General features: G+C 46.5%; 1 protein-coding gene across 1 annotated transcript in view; it reads right to left on the minus strand.

The window, feature by feature from the left end:
• TRAM2 (translocation associated membrane protein 2) overlaps positions 1 to 18,959 on the minus strand; it is a 69,673-nt gene extending 50,714 nt beyond the window's left edge. Inside the window, exon 1 of the mRNA XM_004673568.2 lies at positions 18,761 to 18,959. Within this exon, the coding sequence (XP_004673625.1) occupies positions 18,761 to 18,880 (120 nt within the window). The 5' untranslated portion in view covers positions 18,881 to 18,959. The remainder of the gene's footprint in view (positions 1 to 18,760) is intronic.

Consider the following 18,959-nt stretch of genomic DNA (forward strand, 5'->3'; position numbering starts at 1 on the left):
ACCCTAGTCTCTCCCTTTTCTCTCCATTTACTTTTCCTGCTCTTGAAGAAATCGGCTCTGTCACTAATCCAAACTTCCCATCTCCTAGGTGAAAAGAGATTTAATATGCTGTTTCTGATCATCAAAGTTATATACATTCACTGAAACTATACTTACATTTATATGAGTAGACACAGCATAGACTTAAAAAATTACCTGAAATTCAACTACACTAAGAAAGCCATGAATCACATTCTGATATTGTCCATGTGTATCTCTTCTTATAAAAGAAAAACAAAGCACAAATTTAGGGGAAAAGGCCTACCCAACATGGCTTTCTATAATGTGCTTTAACACACACACACACACACAAATCCCAATATTTTACATGTCATTCTGTGACATTACATACCAATTCGTATCACCATTTACAGATCTAATCAATCCTTTGCTAATAGACATTAAAGACAGGTAATGACTTTGTCTTTTAAAACTGATTACATCTCAAAATATTTGGATTCAACGCTGAGTGGGACTGGGCCTGTGTGTTTTTATTAGTCATGAAAAACCATTGTACCAGGACATCAAAACAGAGTAGAGAGTAAACCAATTGGGTCCTCTGTGGTGGCGCAATGCGTTGGAGCAAAGCACTGCAAGCTAGCTGCAGCCACTTCAGAGTGAGCTCGATCCCTGACCCAGAGGTGACCCACATGGTGTGGCAGACCTCTCCTGACCCACCTGCTACTCCCCTCTGCAGTCGATCTGCCTGTTCTGCTCCCCACTCTGTCTCTGGTGAATCCTCTTGCCGCCCCTGCCGCTAGCCTGTACCCTAGTTCTGTATGCACAAATAAATAAATCTTTAAAAAAAAAATAAAAGGAAAGAAATTAAATCAATTATGTTAAATGGAGGAGCTTGGGTAATCTATTAAAGTAGTACTCAAACAGCAAATAAAATCCTTCAACAAAAATCACTCACAAAATGCAGCATCCCCACTATTAAAAAAAACAGTGCTCTGCTAGATTGCCTCAGTATTAAGTACTCTAAATGGCTGATTATTATTAATTTAACACAGTTAAATTAAAGTGGAAAAGGCAGAAAGCAGCACAGAAGCCATAGGATCTTAAGGGAGAAGGTGAGGGTGATTCGGAGTCTGAGGCACTAGGGGGAGGAGGAGCATGTAGGGGGACTATACACTGGGGGACCCATGAGCTCAAAGCCTCAGCAAAGGGATTCCACCCACACATTCTGTAATGGTCTTGGTGGCCCAGGTAGCAATGTTTGACTGAAGGTGTATCTGGCGTGGAATGGATGCAACAGGAGGTCCAGGCTGTTTGAAACTGTAATGTGAAAATGAACAGTGCAGAAAAGCAGGTGCCTAGTGACAGCGGCAACAGTCACATATAAGTGATTTCTTATATTCCTGAGAGCCCTGATGGACAGCAGGCTCTGTAAAGGTGCTGTACATGCATAATCAGCTCTCTGGATCCTTCCCCCAACCCAATGAAGTAGGCACAGTTCATTTCACTCCCATTTTACTGAGGAAAAAAAAAATGGGGGGGGGGAGGGAACACCGTGAAATAGCTTCCTCAAGTTAGCCAGTAAAAAAGGAAGGTGGGAACTTGAATTGAAAACCTGCATTCACAATCCTTCCACACTCTCTGATATTTACAAGCCCAACACAACCCAGCAACATGAAACTGGTAGGCAGGGCACCTCCAGGTGACTCAGGCACAGAGCTGCAAACCTGCAGTCTGCAGATTCATCTTCATAACAAGCCATCTTCTCCATGAGGAGCTCTGGGTACTGCACAAGAATGCCATGGCTGTTTCAGCCTCAAGAAGTCTCCGTGGAAATGCACAGACAAAACGTGACCTGTACAGTCTGTTCAGTTTTACACGTGCCCCTAGTCTGGCACTTGGGTTACATCACCATGGTCATTTTCTAGAAGTCAAGGGAGAACAGGCACGTAGGAACAAACAGAACAAACACAGGCGATACACTGAGGGACAGTGTATCTGGCTTGAACAAAGGGGTGCAAGGTCAAGGACTCTTATCTTGGTAAACTATTGATTTGGGGCTTGGAGAAGCTGTGGTATTGGCATCTGCCATACCCTGTCCCCTGGACACATACACCCAGGTATAGACCCAGCTCTCATACAAGCAAACCCACTGACTTCTCCCCAGGCTCTGGAAAGCTTGGGCAGCACAGCTGCTCCAGGAGGTAATGGGTGAGAAATATCAGCCAACAGCCAATGGGAAGCCAGGACAGTGGAGGCCTGAATTGTCAGTGGTCACAGGGTTCAGCTCTGGCCCTACTGAACTGTAACCAATGGCTTTCTAACCAATTTCCTTAGACTGAGCAGGCAGTGCTTCTTATTCAAATCCATGTCCCAGGCAGTTTCAAGGAGAAGGTCGATACACGGAGAAACAATGAGGTTTTTTGTTGTTGTTGTTAAGATGTATTTATTTATGCACACAAGAACTGGGGTGTAGGCCAGAGGTTCAGGAGATGTGAGGATTCACCAGAGACAGAGTGGGGAGCAGAACAGGCTGAGGGGAGCAGCGGGTGAGACAGGAGAGGTCTGCCGCGCCATGTGGGTCAGCTCCCTGGCTGGGGATCGAACTCATGTTGCAGTAACTGGTGACCACTTGATAGTGCTATGTCTTTAACACTGTGCCAGCAGGGAGGCCCATATGCAATGCGTTTTTAAGAGTTCTGGAGAACTGATTGGACAACTATGTTGAACATACTACTGAACTGTGCGTTAAACAAATAGTTAAGGCAGTTAAATTGGTGCTACGTGTATCTTACCAAAATCAAAAATTAAAAGCAACAACACATATTACAGGGGAAGTGGTGGGTGCTGATGCGCAGTTTATGCAATTTGGAAATGAGTTATTTGTACTGTTTGAGTTGAAGAAGTATAGGGGAGGGTTTAAATAGGTAACTTATCAACAGTGAATAATTATTTACTGAAACAAAAGTCATAAAGAGATGGTGATTGGGATGCCCTGGAGATTGCTCCGGTCCTAAAGCAGGAACAATCAATAAACTGTGTAGGTGGTGAGAGATGCCACGTGTCTGCAAGTCCATCCAATAAATTCCACTTGACTAATTCCAACAAACACACGCCAGCTCACACATTTTCAACCCCAGATCGTAGAGCTGATACTCTTTATTTATCTATTGAAAGAGGGGGAGACAGAAAGCTGTTCATGAACCCCTTCACCTGCGTTCCCTACTAACCGTTCCCTTCTAAGATGGGAGAGCAGTTTTTCACAGAATGAGATCATGAGAAGTTACTTAATGATACTTAAAAAGACATGGCCAGAAGGTCTGAGAAACGTTGGAGACTATGTAAGTAAATTTATATGGTATGTGACTCTCTAAAAAAGGAGGTACAGGACAGTTTCACACAATTCTGACCCAGAGCCCCCCAGACTCCCATTACCACTCCCAGGTATTTTAACATCCTGGAACTCTTATCAGGAAACAGTATAATAGACACAATGTATTATTCATTTGTACTATCCTGTGTTCAGATCCTGGCTCCTATGTTTATTAGCTGTGTGCTCATATAAATTCTCCAGCCCATAGTCTCCTTCCACTTAAAATGGAATACAGGGCTCAGACTCTGAAGACACACAGATAGACTCTGAATTCTGGCTCCAGTTTTTATCACCAAAGGGAGCCGTCCTGTCCTATGTATTCTCCAAAGAGCACAGTGCATGTGCTAAGAATTCAGTTAATTCTGTTGTGTGAACTCTGATAGTATTTGCCTGAGAACTTGCCTCTCGATTTTTAGATTGTCTCAAATAAGTGATGACTGCAAGCCAAGAGTTGTGTCCTATGTATTCTGGCAAGTGTATTCTGTTCTATGTATTCTCCAAAGAGCACAGAGCATATGCTAAGAATTCAGTAAATTCTGTTGTGGGAACTCTTGACAGTATTTGCCTCTGAATCATAGAGACTGTTAGCCTGTAGTCTATTAACTATAACTCTCAATAGCCAGCATTTCTCTGTGAAGTTGGAAAATAATGAGTAACATCCATTAATCTAGCCCTGAGATATAGCTCTCGGGTCAAAAAGACAAACTGTTCACTATAGTTTCAATGCTGGCTGATTTCCCATATTAAAATTATCAGGTGATCCAGCAATTCCATTCCCAGGTATATAACTAAGAGAATTAAAAATATTATTTCCACACAAAATTTGTACATGAATGTTCACAGAAGCATTATTCATGAGTATGGTGGGAACAACCAAAACCCATTAATTTACGAACGATTAATGGAAAATGTTTGCATATTAGAATATTAGTCATAAAAAGGAGTGAACCACTGACATAAGCTACAAACAAATGAATCCAAACATCATGCTAATGTGAAAGAAGACAGTCACAAAAAGCCACAAATTATAAATTCACATACAGGATCTTAATAGGTAGATCACGAGAGAGCATTAAGGGGGTGAAGAAAGTAAAAGCTGGTGACTGCTAAGGAGTTCCTTTTGGGTTGATGGAAATGTTCTAGAATAAGAGAATGGCAGAAGCTGCACAACCTAAGTATATTAAAAGCCACTAATTGGCCCTCCCTGATGGCACAGCAGGTTAAAGCACAGAACTAAGAAGCTAAAGCCACTTCAGCATGAGTTCAATCCCGGCCAAAGAGGTGACCCACAAGGCACAGCAGACCTCTCCTGACCCGCCCGCTGCTCCCCTTAACAGTGTACTTCGTGATCTGCCTGTTCTGCTCCCCACTCTGTCTCTGGTGAATCCTCTCACCACCCCTGCACCTTTGGCCTGTACCACAGTTCTGTATGTATAAATAATCTTTTTTTTTTTTAAAAAGCCACTAATTATATACTTTAAAATGGCTAAGTTTATATTTTGTCACATGGTTACACATATATGTAACAAATAACATGTTACTATGTGATCTTATGACATATATATATATTATGATATATAATTATGGAGTGATGTTTCAGTCAATGATGGGTGGTGGTAAATATGAAGGTGGTCCATGTGCCCAGCCTAGCTGTATGGTGGGACACACCATCCAGATTTGTGTGAACACTGTGTGACATTCATACAATGATGAAATCCCCTTACAATGAATTTCTCAGAATGTATCCGTTGTTAGGCAAAGCATGGTAAGTTTAACCTCAATTATGCAAAAATTTTAGAAATCAGGCTACTCGGTAATTCCATTTTATCATACTTTTTACTGGAAGATTATGACAAGAGACCAGAAAGATGTCAAGCAGTATGCTGGGTACCTGAGACACAGAGGTGAGTACATATTCACAGGATGTGTATGTATTTGCAAAAATAAAGCTGAGAACACACAAAAGTTAATAAAAGTGATTTCCTAGAGATCACTTTTATTAACATTGGGGGGTTAATAAAAGGGAGGTGAGCTGGATGAGAAGAGGTGGGGGAGGGACATTTCCTAATGTATTCTCTTTTACGTTTTTGGTTTATGTTTTATGTTTTTGTGAATACAACCTCAAATACATACACCAAAAGACTCTCCTTTTTAAGCTTTCAAAGGCTGAGATCTCTATGCAGATGCACAGACTATGGGAACCAGCATTCCCAAGGGGCTCATCAGCACCTCTTTCTGGTGGACAGAACAGCAAATGCCCACCAGCAGTGGACAGGCCGCTCGACACACTCAGTCCTGTGGGCACTCCCTCCAGCTTCTGTCCATCACACCAACTGCGTGTTCCAAGAGGCCAAGCAGGCCCCCAGGCCCACTGCTTGTGATCTCATAGCACAAATCTGATGGACTCACTCCTGTGCTTAGACTCTTTGATGATTCCCTATTAGCCAAGCTGTGGAGCAAATCCAAACTTTGAACAAGAGCCTCCATGACTCCCAAGAGTCTGCCTACCAGACTCATCTTCCAACACTTACTCCTTTACCCCGGGCTCTACTCTGGCAGCATGGAGATCCGCCGGGGCCCCTGCTCAGGTGCAGGCCTCTTCCTTGACACGTCCTCTCACTGCCTGGGACACCCCAGTACATCTGCAGCAGTCCCAAATGCTATGCTGAGCACCCCACTTCCATGGAAGGATCCAAAGTAAGGGAGACCATGCTCAGAGCCTGAAGACAAGCGTTGTGGCACTATGGAAAAGGGATGAGAGGAGACCAGATGAGAGGCTGGCAGGTGATGGTGTCAAGGGCAAGGGTCTGTGCAGGAAGGGAGAGGAGAATTTGCAGCAATTCAGGAGATAAAACTAAGTAAGTGATGGGTCATGGGGGGATGTGGCAAGAAGTGACGACTATAGGTTTATGTTCTGACATATGCACTTGTTTTATTTCTGCTTTTGGTATGTAAACTGCAATCACTCGTGGGAGGCCGGTTGCAGGAGGTGTGAAACAGAATGTTGGGTGATCACCAACACCCCTGCCTTGGTAAGAAGACCCCCAGCTATTCCATTAAGATGTGAAATAACAGACAAGGGGGGATATCACATTGTGTCTGTTTCTAGGTGTCTGGCAAAAGTGGAGATGGAAGTCATGAAACAAACCAAAGAGTCCACATTGTGTCAGGTATGCTGGCAACAATTATTTACTGATACCCCTGTCAGGTGTCTCCTGGCAAAGCATAGGTAGGCCCCAGGATACAGTGAATCCTCAGTAAGTTGGTAAAAAAGAGCACCTGCATTCTCCCAGTAATCAACCACACTATCTCCCACCCACCTAGCAGATAAGTCCCCTCAAGAGAAGTTCCCCTCCCTCCCCTCTCCCCACCTTCTTGAGCCCCAAAACAGTTCTTTCAGTTAAGAACTTGAATGTAAGCCTCTTCCTGGCATTCATTCATTCATTCATTCATTCATTCATTCATTTATTTATTTATTTATTTATTTATTTATTTATTTATTTTTACTTCTTGGCTTCTTTAGCCAAAAAATTTATAGATGGTAAAAAATAATGTTCAATCTAGCCAAAACCCTACTTTTAAAAAAATTAGAAATCACAGCTGAGAAAAACTCCTTTTTAACAAGTCTGAAGGACACTTCAGTGATAAAAGTCACAAAAGCAACACAAGACAGAAGAATGATATTCATGCTCAAGGGCTATGTGGCCTCAAGGTTATAATAAATCTCAGAAAAGCTTCTTGCTCCCAGCCACAGGTGCATGGGTCCTGGGCTCACTTCCTGCTTGAGTGGGGGAGAATGAAATTTTGCTAGGTGGGGGTATGTCTGGAGTGAGCTCTCCTGCAGATCAAGGCCAGAGCATCCAGACCAGACTCCTCATCTCCTCTCTGTCTCCAGAACAAACTCATCAGGTCACATCCTGCACCAAAGTCTTCAAAAGCTCATTATCTCCTAGAAAAGTCTCAGATTCTAACATGGCCCAGCCCGGTGGGATGTGGTCACTGCTCTTTCTCTGTCCTTCCCCTTAGTTCCCATCTGTCCCCAGAGCACCCTATGGCATGAGTCTGCTGAGGACTCTGATGCTCTTTACCAGGCTCCCTGCCTAGCCACCTTCCCCTCGCTCCCTAGGCCCACCTAGCATTCACCACTCTGATTCTAGGCTCAGGGCCCTCTTCTGTGCTCCCAAAAGCCCCTCTCCCATAGACCACGACTTAGTGGACATCACTGTGTGCTGGATAGCGCAGGCCAGTGTTAGCTTAAGTAGAGTACACATCGCCCAAAGCCTCACTTGCCTCCTTTATCTGTTTCCCTTACTAGATGGTGAAGCTGTTTCCTGTAATCGGGGAATGTGTCCTGTTCCTGTGTTCCCAGCATCTAGAACAATGCCTCAAACACATGCACGGTTAGCCAGTGTTTGCAGAGTGAGGGGGAACCAGTTTAATGCAGACCCGCTCCCCTGGGCCATGTGAGTGACAGCCCAGTCAGCAGGAGGGGACTGAGAGGTGCAGTTACTCTTGGCAACAGCTACAGTTAAAGGTGTGGTGAGTGGCCAGTGACAATCTGACAGGCCCTTACCTGTCAGGCCTACAGTATCTGGATTAGGGAGCAATAGCTGAAAAACATCTTATCCTTGCCTTTTTATAGCTCAAAAAAAAAAGGCCAAAAAGGAAGGCACATGAAATAGGCTCCATTTCAGATTCTAATGTTTTACACAGAGTAAGCATATTTACTGAATGATTTAAAAAAGAAAAAGAAAATTAAATGGCTGAGTGGTCAAAAAATGTTGAATGAAAATATTGCCCAGGCTGGATGATAAGACTGTCAAAAATGTTTCTCTCACATGTCTTAGGTAATAAAATAGCTAGGAAAGCAGACCGACTTTGCCTTTACTTCAGGGCTATAAAAGTGTGGCTTGCCTCTTGGGGGCGAGGTCATTCTGGAGGGTCAGTTTCCACATTGCTGAAGATTCAGGTATTGAAATCTTATCTGTAATTGTAAAAGAGGAGGAAAATCTTTCTAAAATCTTTCTGAAGATCCTGCATACCCTTCCTTTTCTCACGAAACGACTGGTAATCTTATGTGCAGGTACGGACAGCATTGTACAAGGCTATCATTGTAACCTCAGAAGCTACAGAAAGTGTTTGCTCAGGTACCAAAGGGCACCAGCTCTTTGTGTCTTGGTTTTTACTCACTATACTTAGAATGCCCATTATTTACTAATGGACAGGCTTCCCAGCCATCTGCTACCACCAGTCTACTCCCCCAGCCACTTCCCATTTTAACCACTCTTTCTTCTTCTGTAATCTCAGGAAGGAGACAACCCCACAACACATAACTGTCAGTAAAGTAGGTGTGCATGGCCCTGAGCAGAGGGAGGCTTGCTGGAGGAGTCAAGGCGTGAAGAGTCAGGGGCACAGATTTCAGGCCATTGTCAGGCCTGAACAGCTCCAACAGCTCCTCCTACACCCTGCTTCGCAGCTTTGCTGCACATGGATGAGACAGCCACAAAGAAGAGTTACACACAGGCGAGGAGACCTCGGTCACTGCAACTCATCTGGAATATACTAAGAGCAGTGGTGATGTGCACTGGGCTCTGACCCTGGACCAGGCTTTCTTCTGAGTGCTGTATGGATTAATGTTTCTAATCCTCTTGATGACTTTCTGAGTCTCCCCAGCTTACAGGTAAGGAAACAGGCACTCAGAGGTTAAATAACTGATTGAGATGACAGTGGTAGACCCATGAAGTCTGGCTTTAGGGTTCTGACCTCAGCTGCTGCAATCCAGGGCCTCTGAGGGGCCCCCTAACAGAATCATACCACAAGGGCCACTCACTATATTACTACAAAAACAAGAAACACACAGAAGTTCAGATAGCAGTGTGGAGACCAGTACTTTCTGGGGTCATGGAAATGTCCTGTTGGGCACCTGTGATGTGGTCAAGAGTGGCTCAGGAACTGATGTTTAGTTTCATTTGATTTTAATGTATTTACATTTCTATGGCCAAATGTGGCTAGTAGCTACTATCTCCAACGACACAGGTGAGTCAACAATTGTGTCATTTCGCCCATTAACCCTACTTGAATCTAGCTTTAGAAGAATGTAATAAAATCCTAATGCATCTCAATAACCCACCCCTGTGTACTTGTAATTCATTCTCATAATTTTGAGGAAGAAGGCAAGCCATTTGGTCAGAATAACTGAAGAGATCTTTGAGATAAATTAGGACCTTACAAAGCCTTAGGAGCGCTTGGGTCTAGGGTTGAGTAGGGCAGAATTCAGACTTCTGATCTGAAAAACAAAACCAATGAAGTCGATCGAGCCAGGGCCCTCCGTGGTGGCACAGGGGTTAAAGCACTGTTAAGCTATCACCAGCCACTGTGAGAAAATTGATCCACAGCCAGTGAGCTGACCCACATGGCACAGACCTCTTCTCTGCCTGCTGCTCCCCTCAGCAGTGTATTTCAGTGGATCAGCCTGTTCCCCACTCTGTCTCTAGTGAATCCGCTCATCTCCTACACCTCTGGCCTACAACCCCAGTTCTTGTATGCATAAATAAAACAAATCTTTAAAAAAAATTCAAGCCAAGGACAATATGTGTATGTGCTAAGCACATCACTGAGTATGAAAATACTCTCAAGTTCAGGGCCCCAGACATAACCAGACAACGGGTATGATAAACGCTGACTTGATAGGCAGAAGGCATGGGCCAGGACAATCACTTTTTTTTTCCTCCTCTTTCTGAGTCCCCTGGTCAACCTTGGAGAGGCCACACAGCCCTGACAAGAAGGTCACAAAGCCAAGCGTGCCCCCTCCATTCACCCTAGCTGATTACTTCCCTATATACAGTTTTTTTCTCCTTTCCCACCACTGATTCCACAAATTGCATTACATGTCACCCCATACGTGGGCTAGAACCTGATTTCAACAAAAATGACAAAAGCAACCAAGATTATAAATTGAGTTTGCTAACCCAAAGAAGGAACAACTTTAGTCTGACTAATCCTAAATCTCTGGAGGTGGAGCAAGGAAACAGGTGGAGAGGGGCGGGGGGGCAAGGGGACGAGGGGGGAATGGGGAGGCAAGGTGATTCCATCCCTCTTCTCCCCATTTCTGAGTGGCAACATAAAAGCTTTGTCAGCCTTGTTCTGCAGAAGTGTGTTAGGAAGGTCTGGGATGCCAGAGCACGGTTGGTGCCCTCATGAAGCAAGTGCAGCCCAGAGAGATAAGGGCTTGTTGGGCTACATGGTTATTTAGTGGCAGAGCCTGGGGCAGAATCCAGATCCCTGCAGGTCCTCGAGCTCACGCCTCCCTGCCTCAAGGACTCTGGAAGGGGTGTGCATGTTCACACTTCATGCCAAACCAGGCACCAAACCATCACTAAGTCCCTTCCACCATAACATCCCTCTTCTGAACAGCAGTCTCGAAATCCATGCAAACAAGAATTCCTTGCCCACTGAGGTCAAAAGCTGACCCAGCACAAAGACTATAACCTACACACTCTCTGAACTCCAGAACCAAGTGGTCTAAAAAGTTCATTTCTGCTCCAAGTTCTGAGGAATTCTTCTCCACAGGAAACCATGCATTGTGAAGCAGGCCTGCGACTTCCTGCAGGACTCCAGGAATTGCTGGAGGGAAGGACTGTTTATCTAAGGAGGACTGGCTCCTCTGGGTCAGGAGCCCCCAGACTGCTCTTAACCTTCCGGAAAGGAGCTGATAACACATTCCTGGCACCTCCAAATCTACAGCCACTTCTCACTGTCCCCACTGACTCTCAGGCTATCTTGTCTTAGATTCTAGCATCACACCACACACACACCAGACAGTAAACATGTGTTTACTAGCCTTGCCCTGGGCATTCTTCAAAGCCAGGGGATGGAGGTCAAAGAGAAAAGTGGGGCTCTTTTCTGGAAAATATACCTTCACTCTTTATTCTTATGTAGATCCATCCAAACCAGAGGAGTTTTTATAAGGGTCACTAGAAAGTCCCTTAAAAATTCCCTATAAAGAGAAAGGGTATCTACATCCTTATAATATAAGTATAGGAAATTATTAAAATAATTAGACTCCATTAGGGCAAAATTGAGGAGCTTTATTAAGAAGCGTTGTCCCAAGACCAAGGTTTGAAAGATCATATCCTTCTCTCCCCAGATGTGTGATGGGTCACCTGCACTGATCCAAAAGGATTATAAGTTATACAGTGATTTGACGTTAAAAATCTAAAGAAAGCACATGCAGGGCCCTTCCTGGCGGTACAACTGGTTAAAGCGCAGCACCATGGTGCTTACTGCAGTGCTTCACTGCCAGTTCCATCTTCGGCCAGGATGGTGACCCACATGGAGCAGCAGACTCTCCTGACCCACCCACTGCTCCCCTCAGCAGTGTACTTTGTCAGCCTGCCTGTTTTGCTCCCTGCCTCTGGTGAATCCTCTCACCACTCCTGTACCTCTGACCTTTTCCTGGGTTTTGTATGCATAAATAAATTAATTTTAAAAAAAGAAAAGAAATCACATGCAAGCATTCTCCTAAGTCAACCAAGACTTCAGTCATAATCATAAAGGCCTCTTCACACCTGAGCACGTGCATATGAGTAGGCACCCACTGCCTCTGGTCAGTTCACTTATTTGCAAAGCTGTAATAGTCAACAGTTGTGCCTTATAAGAGGTCTAAGAGCAATCCCCACTTTTGTCCCAATTACTGACTTCATCATATGAAATGTCGATTCAATAACGCCCCCCCCCACCAACGGTTTGAAGCCCAGGCCCACCAGTCTGTATGTCTGTAGCTGCACCTGCTAATTACACCAAGTTCAAGGTCTGACTTCTATCTAACAGTATGTCTGCTTTAAGCAACCACGCTGTGACCTCCTTAAGCATAGGGACCTGCCTTGTTCATTTGCCTTCGCAGTGCTCCACACCAACACACAGCAGGCACTCAATAAATAGCAGCCAAATTAACCGACACAGCACACTTAAGAAGATATGTCAGGTCTAAGGTTACGTCAGATATACTAGTGGTGAAAGGTTGAGTCTAAGATTCCAGGGGCCAGAAGTACAGAAAGTACACTGGACTTGAGTCAGAAGATGTGGGTTCAAGTCCCACAATTATCAAATATTCATCTTGGGCAACAGCCCCAAACTCTAGAGGCTTTATTTCCTCATCTATAAACATAGAAAATGACATCTGATTTCCTTCTACCTCTTGAACTTGTAAAACTTGAAGAAAAGATGCACCCTTGAGCTTGCGCTATGGCCACAATATGACTTGATAAGAGCAAATAAATTATAACAGCCAGGACAGCCAATAAGAGCAAGGAAATTATAACAGCCAGGACAGCTATTCCTACAGATGCTGGCTAATAGCAGGCAGTACGCTTAAGAGTCAGGAAGGCCTCTCTGCCCATTCACCTATGTTCACCACATGTGATACACACACGTGGGTCCTCTCTGTAGTCTCTTTCAGGAAGATGCAAATTTCAGTGATTGTTGCAGGCTGAAAAGCCTCCAAGTGGAACAATGACCCACAGACATAGCTTCCAGGTAATAAACAGATTCCACTCAGACAAAGAAAAATAAAGCAGCCTGTGGCAACATTCCGGAGCCGCCCCATTCACAGACGCATTGGGTCTGTGCTCTAAATGCAAGCCAGACGTGGCTGAATTCTTATTTTGGCTCCAACTCTAACGTGAAGGGGATGGTCCGTGGCCAAGACTCTCCTCAAGAAGCCAGGCTCTGGATGGGTATGTCAACCCCATAAACCATCCAGATTACAGGGTGAGGCTAGTAAAGCATTTCACAGATGTAAAGTGCTGCCAACCCCTCAAGACAAATGAAGGGAGCCGTCAAGAGGCAACGTGGCTCGGGCAGAGGGCCAAGGAGCAGCTCCTCACCTAACTCTGGGCTCCCACGAACTCAGCAGAGGTTCCCGAGGTCTAAGATCTCCCCCCCCCCCATACAATCCAGCTCCTCTCTGCTGAAAAACAAGGAAAGTTGTGAGAATCTCCCCTGTCTAGGGAAGCTGCTTGCAAAGCTCTTTAAACTGTAGTTAACTCCCTACATTAACCAGCTGGAACTAAGTTAGGTTTGGGTCTCTTCGGCTGTGGAGCATTTGAGACATTGAAGGTAAATAAAGGCAAAGCAATAGACTTGTATGTGATAAAGGTCTGTTCATTAAATAAAAAGGCTGTCAAGATCAGTAGTGTTACTGTTTTCTTCCCCTGCCGCCCCCCGCTCTCCCACCCCCTCGCCCCAACTATTAGGTACCAATGGATACTAGATACAGGGCTCTGGATAAAAAGGTAAAAAGATAATATCAGTAAAGTTTCCCACCAAAGCCTGCTAATAGCACTCTCGCTGATTAGAAAGCACTTGTGTAGTTTGGGAACTCTAATCCAGTCTTATCAACCCTCTGGCTTCCACATTTATCAGAGTGGGAAGGAGAGAGCCATCAGCTATGCCACAGAGTGATTTCTGGGGCCCCTGCCCACGAAGCAGATCAAAAAAAGAAGCTCATGCCTGCCAGAGTGAAGTTTTCACCATAGCAACACATGTTACTCTACAAACAGTGGGGACTAAGGCGCTCTGTTGTGACCAGTCCCAGCAATGTCCCAGGAACAAGCGCTGAGGGTTCAGACAACAGAGCCAGAGGGAACAAGCACCTAGTAAGCCTGTGGGCGCCTGTGGGCGCCTGCGGGCGCCTGTGGGCCCCTGTCCTCCTGTTGCTACTCCTCCACAAGCCAACAGTGACAGCACGAAGACTGTCCAGTACCCACGGCCGAGTTCTAATAAGATGGATGTTAGAGAGAAAACAGATGTTCTCACTTGAGCTGCCGCTGAGCACACACAGGCTCCCTGGAGAAAGGAGGGCTCCGTGTAGAGCGATCGCCCTCTCTGGAGAGCAGAAGGCTAGCGCTGAAGGACTTGGGGAAAGATCCTAGGCAAAACGTATCACTTCTGAGATGAACTACAACCAGGAGCTTGGAGCTGCTGGCATGGCGGAGGAGGCAGTCAGACCCAACAGGGAAGCCATCAGTGTAATGGTTGAGACCAGGGAGTAAGTGCCATGTGCCAGCACAGAGCTGGACTTTTTTACAGGTATCAGTTTCATTCTGCGGTTAGGGTGAAAAACTCACTAACTGATCAATGGCACCATTCTGGCAGTCACATTTTTGCTATAGGGATGATCAACATACCCTTACATCTCTAGTACGGGCCTGGAGGCTTGACTAGGAGAAAATCCAAATCTCTGCTCCGTGGCTCAGATCACTGAGTAATGGGTGTAGATATCTAAACACAGATAAGGGTACCTAAGAGAGTAAGTGACCCTTCTTGGTTTCCCCTGACTAATTTTTCTAAAATGCCACTGATGGATGAACGACGTCAAAGGCTGGAGAGGGAGATGCATACAGTTAGAAACTAAAAAAGTCTGGCAAAAGGGATGTATTAAGTGTGCACCAAAAATTAATCAAAGAAAAATGACAAATGTCTGCAGATGCAAGTCTGTGGGCATCTATATGCCTCTTTATATTAACACAATCTCAGCAGGATTCTTTTATAATGCTCATGTTAAAAGACAGCACCAGCAGCCTCATACCATGCCTGCAGGTATGTCAGAGAACCCACTTTATAGGCCACACACACACATCATCCTGCCCAGTCAGTCAGGTGTCATGTTAGGAACAGAGAAGAGCTCTCCTGAAGCAAAGGTGGTTCAATCCCATCTGCCTCCCAAACAACTGAGAAGCGAAAAGCAGTCACTACCCAAAACCTTCCTCTGGGCCCTTAAGTCATCACAAACCAAACAGAAACCAAACCTACAAATGACAGGCCCAGAATTTTAAGAAATATCTCCTTGCTGCAGAGCCCAGAGAAACTACTAATGATCCTTAAAACAAGTTTCTGTCTCAAAATGCCATTTTAGAGGTAACGTAAAAATTGCTTCCTCTGTTTCCTCATGCCCCCTTTTGCTCATTCTCCTCTTGCTAATGAGAGAGTTTTCCTTTTCCTCTGCCTGTTTCGGTTTGAAACGTGGCACTGAATGGGACACTGGAAAGCAAAGGCAGTGGAGAGGGAAAGGCTGCTTTCAAATCTGACACACACACACGCTCACCCTTACTGGCCGCCCACACCCTGAAGGATGGCCAGACCAGAATCCACCTGAGACAGGACTGAGGGGCCACACTGCACGTGAAAACTCCCCCTCTCCGCAAAGCAGAGTTAAGAAAGAGAAAGCTGAAGGGAAGGAGGGGGAAATAAAGCTCCACATTCCTGACATTTTTTAGCCAAGTGCTGTGGCTGCACAGAACAGCTCTATTCCAAACAGCCTGCAGGATGGAAAGAAAACCTGGGTTCTGGGGGAAGAGCCGGCCCCCTGCCTTGGAAATGGGAGAAGGAATCTCAGGATGGCATGGCCGGAAATCAAGTCAAAAGGCAGAGGGAGGGGCCCTCTACCGTGTGGAAGGAAGTGATCCCAAGGGGAGGAATTTGGAATCATCTCCCAGGAGACAGGACTGTAGGCTTGGGGTTCCCAGCGGGGGGTGGAATGCAAGTCCCTCTAGAACTTGTAAGCTAACATGAATTGAAGAAGGAGCAGGCAGGGATGGATGGAGACCAGTGAGGGTGCAAGGGCTATGGCTAAGGGGACCCAGCTCATGGGCAGAGGTCAGGCAGCAGACCACTGGGGAGCAGGAAAAGTGGCCAGGAGGACTTGCTCTCTGTGGGAAGGACAGGACTGAGTTTTCCTGACTCGGCTTCTAAATGAAGGGACCCTAGCCCTGCCAAGTTAGAACCCAAAGCCTGACGTCTTTCTCTCTGGCTCCCTCGCCTTTCCTTCTCCACCCCCTTCTTCCCTCACTTCTAGGAAAAGGTATGCTAAGTGCTGGACTGCGCTCCCCACCGTGTGCACCCTACTCCAGAAGAGAACCCAGAAGACCTGAGCAATACCTCGTAAATCCAGCGCTAATCTCTCCCCACCTCATTGTACTCCAAATGTGAAGATGCCACCTGTGTTCTTCCAAGAAGCCTAAAAGCAAGTAAGCTGTTTTCGATAAGGAAAGCTGAGTTCCCAGGGTGCCCGATATACCTATCACTGTACACAGTCAGTCACTGGGGGATGAGGAGCTTCGTTGGGCCAATTACATCACATCACGACGCCCAGCCTTCATAAGAGAAACTGGGGCACAGCTGACCTGACCAGGTTACCAGCACAGGCCACAACACCACGAGGCATCTTTGAGAGGAAACACCTGCCTGGATGCCCAGCCATGGAGCTGTAGGTCTGATTGTTTAGAAGAGGGTGGAAGAAAGGCGCCTTCAGGCATTTCAGCCAAGGTCCCTTCTATACTGCCCAATCCAATCCCAGGAGGGGAAAGCACAATTTTGTATTTTATTCCACTACCTTGGGCCTTGGTTTTGTGTCAGGTTTCAGGAGAAACGGTTCCCAGCACTTTCAACTGCCACAGAGTGACTAGCTGAATGCACAGGACTTTCTACGAGACCAGAGACAAGGAGAGAAGGAGATGCCAAGCGGACACACCAGGCTACTCTTTTTGAGCACAGATAAAGCAGGTAGAGTCACAAACCTTAACAAGTGCCAGAAGCGGCAAAGACGCGTAAGGCTAGGCAAGAGACTCTGCCAGCTGTAGAGCGTCAGAGCATGTGGCTAAGGTCTCCGGCTACTCCGTGTGTCTTTCCAACCACAGCCTCCAAGATTGGTGACACGGCAGGAGGCTTCTTAGAAGGGAGGGCAGCAAATAGATACTGCGGGTATTAGCTGGACAAAACCATTCTCTGTTATTTCCTTAAGCTGTTATTATAGTAAATAATAATAGGGTTTCTGGAGCAAGAGACTTTAGTTTTGCATTTATAGAATCTTGTGAATTTCCTCATGAGGGTATCTCTAGTAAATCCCACAATAACTCAATGAGGGAGATGGGTTTTACTACTTCTTTATGGATAGGGAAACTGAGCTGCAGTGAGTTTTCTATTTGACTAATGGCACAGCAGCTGAGACACAGGCACCTCTGGCTTGACACAGCCTCTTCCAATAGACCATGCGTGTAGGGGGGGCGGGAGGAAGGCCAGGAGAACTTAAATAAAGGAGCACTACCGAAAACTGGAATGCAGACCCCGATCCCAGTCTCAGGTCTATTTCACAGACCCTGAGGCCCACCAAGGAAACATTCACATATCCCACCACAAGAATGTCCCAGCGTGAGGGCATCTTCACGGGGCAAGGAGGATGCTTGTCATCCTTAGAGGAGACAGGAAACCCAGAGACAGGGGCAGAGAAATTAGCCAGGCCAGGAATCCCTCATCTACAAGGCAGTTTATACAAGGTTACAGCTTCCTAAGGCATCCGGAGAAGGCAGATAAGAACCCTGCCCAGAAGGAGGACAATGTACTGCCTCCGAGGAGCCTCCTCCTGTCATTCATGTGTCTCACTTTGGGGACAAGATACACTACAGCCAGCCCTATACTGTCACATTTTCCTCACTCTCCACAGCAGGGTCTTTCCCACTAGACCATCCGTTTCTGACTGGTGGGGTCTTACTAAACTCCCAGTTTTATGAGGCCTACACCAGCCACAGCAGCAGGGGCAGAAACCTCTGTGGGCTTGGTACCCTCCCAACTTATGAGAACTCTTTGCCCACAAAGGAGAATAAATACCTCTGTCCCTCTTCTTACCCTGATAGGCGGAAAGAAGCTTTGGGTTCACCACAGATGGCTCTAAAGGAACCGCCCATAGAGTGATAAAGGATAATTAAGCTAAAAAGAAAAGAAAAATGGGGGGGGGGTGAAGGGCTTGGGAAGAGGACAGAAAAGAACTGAGGGGATGAGGACAGGGACACTTGTGAAAACCCCAAGCAGGCTTCAGAGCTGAGGATGCAAAAGACCTAGGAAATCAGGTGGGAGGTGGAAAAGGGTTGGGGGTCCCTCCCACTGGAAAAGCCCTGAGAGCTGGCAGTCAACGCTTGGAAGGGGGAGTTGTGCAATGACTGCGGGCTGGGAGTCTCTGGGCTGGGTTCCTGGACACCAAAAAGGAAACCCCACTCATCTGGCCAGAGTGGCAGCGCGGCAGTTGGTTCGAGGCCAGGCTTGGGATTCAGGGCTGCAGAGAGAACTGCAGGATACGGTGGGTGCCCAAGGGGGCGGCAGATCAGGGCAGGGCTGGCAAGGCGCAGAGCTTGGGGGGGAGGGTGGTGTCTGGATTAAGAGGCCAAGGGGGGAGGAACAGTGCACAAAGCCGGGAAAGTGCACAAAGCCGGGGGAGGGGGGGGTGCAGATAGCATACATGGCAGTCAGGCGCCCCAGTTCAGATGAAGACCCCGGGGACCCGCAAGCGTACGCCGGCGGCGCACAATAGGGGGCACTACCCGCCCCAGTAATCTCGCTCACCTCGAACATAAGTCCAATGAGGACGCAGAGCACCAAGCAAAAGCCGATGTCCGCATGGTTGTGGATGACGAACTCCTGGCTGAAGAGCGGGTAACTTTTCGTCCTTCTGCGAAAAGCCATGGCAGCGGGCGCGCAGCGGCCGGCGGGGCCCGCACCCTGCGCTCACGAGCCGCGGCGCAAACTTCTCCAGCCCCGGCCC

The sequence above is a fragment of the Condylura cristata genome, unplaced genomic scaffold, assembly GCF_000260355.1.
Source record: "Condylura cristata isolate star-nosed mole 26May11 unplaced genomic scaffold, ConCri1.0 scaffold00001, whole genome shotgun sequence".
Lineage (NCBI taxonomy): Eukaryota > Metazoa > Chordata > Mammalia > Eulipotyphla > Talpidae > Condylura > Condylura cristata.